Source organism: Notothenia rossii (assembly GCF_949606895.1).
Source record: "Notothenia rossii genome assembly, chromosome: 9".
NCBI classification, from domain to species: domain Eukaryota; kingdom Metazoa; phylum Chordata; class Actinopteri; order Perciformes; family Nototheniidae; genus Notothenia; species Notothenia rossii.
The window spans coordinates 11,552,957-11,559,747 of record NC_136907.1 but is presented as its reverse complement, the minus strand read 5'-3'; the positions used below and the strand labels follow the sequence as shown (position 1 = coordinate 11,559,747).

General features: G+C 42.3%; 2 protein-coding genes across 3 annotated transcripts; one reads left to right on the top strand and one right to left on the bottom strand.

Annotated features, from left to right (window-relative positions):
- On the top strand, positions 1-3,273 carry LOC307019412 (UDP-glucuronosyltransferase 2A2-like; the record flags this gene model as incomplete). Its single annotated transcript, XM_079650274.1, has 4 exons — positions 1-894; positions 1,067-1,359; positions 1,451-2,164; positions 2,812-3,273. Exons 1-4 carry the CDS (start codon positions 891-893, stop codon positions 3,271-3,273), a joined length of 1,473 nt encoding a protein of 490 aa, XP_079506400.1. The 5' UTR covers positions 1-890.
- A 1,033-nt stretch (positions 3,274-4,306) lies between these two features.
- On the bottom strand, positions 4,307-6,791 carry LOC307019411 (uncharacterized protein). Of its 2 annotated transcripts, XM_079650273.1 has the most exons (5): positions 6,644-6,791; positions 5,886-6,274; positions 5,640-5,781; positions 5,462-5,534; positions 4,307-5,245 (listed from the first exon to the last, which is right to left on the bottom strand). In XM_079650273.1, the coding sequence occupies exons 2-5, from the start codon at positions 6,262-6,264 to the stop codon at positions 4,346-4,348; spliced, it is 1,494 nt and encodes a 497-aa protein (XP_079506399.1). In that variant the 5' UTR covers positions 6,265-6,274; positions 6,644-6,791; the 3' UTR covers positions 4,307-4,345. The 2 variants fall into 2 exon arrangements, with proteins under 2 accessions (XP_079506399.1, XP_079506398.1); XM_079650272.1 differs by having other exon boundaries at positions 5,886-6,791.

Here is a 6,791-nt window from a genome sequence, read left to right as displayed (position 1 = left end):
TACCTGTCTGTCAGCCTTCCATCTGTGCACAAACTTATCTCGTGCCCTCATTGGTCATGTGCGCGTTCGTGTGTGTTGGAGGAGGGGCTCTGTAAGGAAGTTGCAGATTTTTTCCGGTTGTGTATTTTCAAATTCTAGCGCACTCGAGCTGGTTTCTCCAAAATGACCTACCCCACCTTTAAGTAACATTTTCAATGCAGGATTTTGTACTTGTGATGGGATATTCTTTACATTAAGGTATTAAGCTACTTTTATTTAGGAGAAATATATGAAAAATGTCCTCTGTTGCTTTTAGATAACATCGCTCAGGTCAACTGAGTTCAGTCCTGAGACTTGCAACCTATATTCAACATGCAGCTCTTTTGCATACATTGTATTTAACAAACCTTTAGGTCATAAAACTGGTCAAAAGTACTGCAAGAACATTTTCTAAAACATCAAAGGTTACATATTAGTCCAAAAACCCCATTTGCATACTCTCTATAGGTGTTTACATGAACTTATATTCTCAACTTTATATTCCTGAATATCAAGAGAGTTGATTTTGCTCTACCTTCTCCAACACTCATTTGAAAGAGGTCACAGTTTTTCCTCATGAAAGCTTGCATGAAAAGACTTTTCAAATAACTACACTTTACAGGAAACTATAAGCAATTATTTAAAAAAATACTAAAACAAGTAATAAGCTAGGATGACCTCATAAAGAATGTTATCACTTTGTTTGTCAACTGCAAAATATATACAGCGCCAAAAACTTAATGTGACCTGTGACACATTAAGTCATTTATTTGTTTGGAAGTCAGCCAATCAATGATCTGGGACTGGAGTTTGAACTCAAAAATAAGTAATCATTCTGCAAGCATCCGACAATCCAGACGCAACTCTGAAGCATGGGTAAGTAAAAACGATAGGATCGTACCAAAGATATAATCATCTGCATATTCATATTCACTAATACCAATAAAAACTAGATATTTTTCCATGAATTCGCTAAACAAACGTCTATTATTCTATATGAAATGTAAGAAGTTTATCGTGTTATGAAGATTTTTCTCTCACATTTCAGGAACCATGCATTGTGTTTGTAGAATATTTTCCATCCTCAGTGTTTGTCTGATTTACTTCACACCACCTTGTGATGGAGGAAACATCCTTGTGTTTCCTGTGGACGGCAGCCACTGGATCAATATGAAGATTCAGCTGGAAGAACTTCATGCCAGGGGACACAGCATCACTGTGATAAGGGCCTCCAACAGCTGGTACATCCCAGAAAAGTCTCCTCTCTACACATCCATTAACATGGAACTTAGTAAAGGCATGGAGGACATCCTAGATGTTTACCTACAGCAGCATATGCAGGTATGTCATTATGGATAATTTATTTGGACCCACATGGTCTTATTGACTTTCAAGAACTGTATTAAAATTATCTATTTTTGATACATTTCAGGCGCAGAGAGAGGGTGCTTCAGCACTTACTTTCCTAAAACTCACCAAGGATTTTCTCTTTTTGATTGCTCGTCTTCAGTTGATGTGGGCTGATGCCCTCCCTCAAATCTTAGATGATGAAATGGTGGTCAAAAGCTTAAAAGATGCCCAATATGATCTTGTACTAACCGACCCAGGTATAGGACCAGGGGTCATACTGGCCAAGTATTTAAAACTGCCTTTGGTGCTCAATGTTCGCTGGACAGCCAGCGGAGAAGGCCACTTAGTGATAGCTCCGTCACCATTGTCCTATATCCCAGTTCTAAGATCAGGATTAACGGACAAAATGACTTTTTTCCAGAGGGTGAAGAATATTTTTTTCTATGGCATCATAGTGTTCCAGCACAAATTCTTGGTGGGGCCGGTCTATAATGCCATGTGTGAGAAATACATCGAGGGTGGATGTGACATCATTTTGCTTCTCCAGGAAGCAGACATTTGGCTGTTCAGGTCGGATTTTGTGTTTGAATTCCCTCGGCCAACAATGCCAAATGTCATCTACATAGGAGGGTTCCAGTGCAAACCAGCTCAACCACTACCAGCAGACCTGGAGGACTTTGTTCAGAGTGCTGGGGAGCATGGAGTAATCATCATGACTCTGGGGACTTATGTGAATGCTTTGCCCAAAGAGGTCGCGAATGAAATCGCCAGCGTCTTTGCCAAGATGCCTCAGAAGGTAACACATGCTCAGAGATTAAATTGTGTTATTTCATGAAATGTTGAAAACTGCTAGTTTTTAATTGGTAATTATCAATAGTAATGCTGCGTTCACACCGGACACCTCTGATCGCTCGAGTTTCACCGCGGCTGTCAACTGTGTTTATTCACATCATTCAAACAAGACGCGCTGGCCAGGGGGCGGGGCTTATCTCCATGTAAATACTGTGGTAGAAACCAACCAACTACAACTAAATTAACATATTTTACTGTGATGTTATTGTAATACACGTTTCAAAATGATGCCGGAATGACTACATACTGATACTGGTTAGTAAAAACCATGAATTCATGTGCAGTGTCCAGACAAGACGGCAGACGAAAAACCTTTTAAAATGCGTGTTTTCTGAAAGTGAAGATCGGATCGATCAGGCTAAACTAACCTGTATAGGCTCCGTCCAAACTCACAACAACGTCCTAAAGACAGAAATAATGTCCGGTATGAACGCACTATAACATTGAAAATTATAATAATAATAATAATAATACTTGATTCTATAATTTATAGTTTTATGATAAGTAGATGCAGGCTGCAGCAATGGAATCATCATTATATCTTTTGTACAGACACAAAACCAATTCATAATGATTTCATTTTCTGATCAGGTGATATGGAGGCACAATGGTGAGCGTCCTTCTACTTTGGGCAACAACACCCTGATAGTGGACTGGATGCCGCAGAAGGACCTCCTTGGCCACCCGCAGACAAAAGTCTTTGTAGCTCATGGGGGAACCAACGGCGTACAGGAGGCCATTTACCACGGGGTCCCTGTGCTCGGAATACCATTGTTCTTTGACCAGTATGACAATCTTCTACGTCTACAACACAGAGGCGCCGGAAAGATAATTGAGCTAGCTGATGTTAGCGGACACAGTTTTGAGCAAGGCATAAATGAAGTGCTCCATCACGACAGCTACAGACAGAACATGCAAAGACTGTCACGTTTGCACAGAGATCAGCCAATGACCCCGATAGATCAGGCCACCTTCTGGGTAGAATATGTGATGCGTAATAAGGGGGCACCTCACCTGCGTACAGAGGCTTATAAGATGCCCTGGTACTCGTAGGGGAGAGCGGGGTAATGTGAGACATTTTTTACATTTGCTCTCCTGTAGGCGAGCTAAAATGATATATCAGTAAAATTTACACATTTCCCATTAATTCAGGATGTTTCCTAGCACTGGAAATGATCAGAATGTCTTCAGGACAAAGGGCAGTGAAAATATGATTGTTTTTTAAAAAGTGGTCTTGTGTCTCACTTTACCCCAGCTAAGGGGTGAACTGAGACAGACTAGAGAAATCAAGGGGGTAAAGTGAACCACTTACCTTTTCCACTTTTAAACTACCAAAACAACACATGTTGTAACAGTTAGAATCCTGACAGATAGATTGACAACCACACATTCCAAAACTAATGTCGGATGCGCAACATAATCATGGGGATTGGTCAATTTAGCACATTTTTTAAACAAAGTAACTCCAAACAAAGTCAAATACAACATAATATATTTCAAAGTGCTTTAATAAACATTCAATTAACCATTTAACCAGTTAGATTAGAACACGATATGATATGAACATCAGCTGCATATTTAAACAAGGCCTACTCTACATTCCAGCCCTGCAGGTTACAGGGAAAGGTGAAGAGTTGCTCTCTCCGTGTTGTTCCTCCAGGCCTATTAGGTTGAGGCAGCTTCTTCACCACATCACCTTTAGGAACATGTGCCACATCCTTTTCTTTCATAGCAAACGTGGGTCTCTCCCACTCTCTGTTGTTTCCCTGGGTTTTTCTGAGGAATTGGGTTAGTATTTCGTCCCCCTCAACCTTCTCAACCATGCCAACATAACGGATACTTCGGTGTTTTGTGGCAAAGTTGACGAGGACGAAGTCACCCACGGACAGATCTTTGTTTCCGGGGTCACTCCTCTCATCTTCAGAGCTCTCAAAATCATCCTCAAATGGGACAGGGTCATCACTCTCCTCCGAGCTGCTATCTATGATTTTCTTCTTGGGTGCCTTCTTTTTCGGTTTTCCCTTTTCTTTGCTATTTTGCTTTTTCCCTGCCAGTTTCTTTTGTCTCTCTTCATAAGTCTGTTCTATGATTTGCTTCTCTGGAGTATCTGTTAAGATGGCTGTCTTCACACACTTTCGTTTTGTTTGTCCTCTGGGGGGACATTTTGGAAGTGGTATGATTTCCTGAGGAGACACATATCCAGATCGTGAGACAGCTGGCGAGGCACATCCATGTGGACCATGCAAAGTGGATGGAATAGCATCAGCGAGTGGAATAGCATCTGCAGCAGGTGGTTCATCTGCAGGGGGTGGATAATCTGCAGGCCGTGGACCATCCGGATCATCTGAAGTGGATGGACCAGTGGATGCAGGCCGCAGCTCAGGGTTTGGCCGGTCTGACACCATGGATGGTGCAAACGCCTCCTCAGGGAAAATATCTCTGTTATATGGGAAGATCCCAGTGGACTTGAAGCCAGAGGTGATATTGCGTGTGTCACTGCTGACAAGAAGGCCTCGTTCACAAATCCTGCAATCTGATAGATGGAGACTGTTTTGCCAGGGTTAGATCTCATCCACCCATCAAGAGCTCGGCTGTATAGGGTCTTGAACGGGCCATACACCGTCACGTCGAGAGGCTGCAAGCGATGGGATGTGTGGGGTGGGAGGGTGAGCAGAACAATACCATTACTCTTTGCTTTCTCCACTGCCTTGAGTGAGATGTGAGCTCTCAGATTATCCAGGATTAGCAGCATGGGATGGTCAGGAGTGCACTTAGTGTGCTTTATCAAGTGATCGAGGAACTCAGGCCAGGTGTCTTCGTTCATCCATCCTGTTCTGGTGGAGGCACCTTTGGCTCCTGGAGGTGCTCCTATCATGAAGTCGTCCTTAAACCTAACTCTGGGGAAGACAAACATGGGAGGTATGGCATTCCCAGCAGCATTCACTGCACACACCACAGTCACCAGTTCTCCTCTCTCAGCTGATGTGATAGAACCAACTTGCTTTTTCCCTTTCTCTGTCACAACCTGAATCAAGTAGAAAGTTTAGAATCAATGGCATGTGCAATCAGTAGGCTACTATTGGTCTAAAGGTACATTTTATTTTGTTGCAGTCCATTCATTTTTTTCTAGTTCACAGGCTCACAACATTACTAATAGCATTAGTTTCAGCATTCTGCCAATAGCTAGCTGGTCATTATCACAAGCCACTCAGTATCAGTCTGCTGCTCTCTAGTAGCTTACCTGCCGTGGCTTTTGTACTGTAAAGACGCCTGTTTCATCCACATTGTAAATCATGTGTGGAGGAAATGTGTGTCTGTTAAAGAAGAGAGGCAAGGGAAGAACCTTATCAGAATCAAAACCAAATCTTACAGGTAAAGCCTCCATAAAACATTTGCAACTAAAGAATTAATTCTGTCACCTGTCCATCACTACAGCCAGATTTGTAAAGAACTCCCCCACTGTAGTCTTATTGAAGGCTGTAGCCCTTCCCAGGGATGTTGCCTCCGGAGTTCGGACAGAGAGATGGCGACGGGCTAGAAAGCTGCCAAACCACTCTACTCCTAAAGAGTGGACAATTCGTTATCATAAGATAAGCTTTGTGGCAAGATCAGTTGGCCTAAGTTGACCTACAGAATCATGTGATCTCTTGCGCACCCTAGCCTACCTGCACATTGTTTCTCCATCCAATTGGCAGGGACAGGGATATGGTTTTTGTCTGCATATTCAAATGCCAGTTCACGGCACTTAACTGGAGCAAGGCCATGGAACTGGTCAGCCAGTTGTTTTAAATGTTGGGCAAGCTCCTCCTCCATCTCATCTGTCAGTATTCTTTTTGCCTCAGCTACTGCACCCCAGGCTACTGATTTAACTCTCCCTTTCTCTATTTTCTTAATGAATCTTTGGAGGGTTGTCTTGTCGATATTTCGTTCCTTTCCTGCTTGTCTTAAGGACTTCTTTCCTTGCATGACCTCTGCAGCTGCACTCTCCATCTCTGTGAGGGGTGTTTGGCCCCAAGATGTCGTCCTGATGTATCGTCTTGGCATGATGACTTTTCTACAATGTTTATGACATTAAAATTAAAACATATGTATTGTAATATTAGACTAAAATATATATAAGACTAAACTTAACTTGTGCTTCATGTCGGGGTAAAGTGAGTCAGCGTCTCACTTTACCCCACAGCATCTGTCTCACTTTACCCCACAGCCACCATTTTAGAAAAAACAACATCTCTAGGCAATTCAGGCTAATCTTTAACTAGCATCAATCACATGGTTTTATATGTTGGAAGTTCATCAACATGTATGATATAAGTTTTTCAACCTGAATCAATTTGCTTTGATACTACAGTTGATTACGTTCGCAGTAAGAAAATTTACTTTTACATGCAACAAACACATTTTTGTGAAAAAAAATACTTACCACAGAACCAGCACCAACTTCTCCTTCATGACAAGTGGGGGGTGGGAAGGGGTTGAAAACATTATGGTCACATGACCGCAAATTTGTTTCTTTGCCTAGTTACAGCGGGTGTCTCACATTACCCGGTGTCCCACATTACCCCGCTCTC

Excerpts from the sequence above, each read along its gene's own strand:
- LOC307019411 (XM_079650272.1), bottom strand. The coding sequence starts at position 6,264 with ATGCCAAGACGATACATCAGGACGACATCTTGGGGCCAAACACCCCTC. Across the intron at positions 5,782-5,885 it reads GATGGAGAAACAATGTGCAG|GAGTAGAGTGGTTTGGCAGC; the intron begins GTAGGCTAGGGT and ends TCCACTCTTTAG. Across the intron at positions 5,535-5,639 it reads CTGGCTGTAGTGATGGACAG|ACACACATTTCCTCCACACA; the intron begins GTGACAGAATTA and ends CTTCTTTAACAG.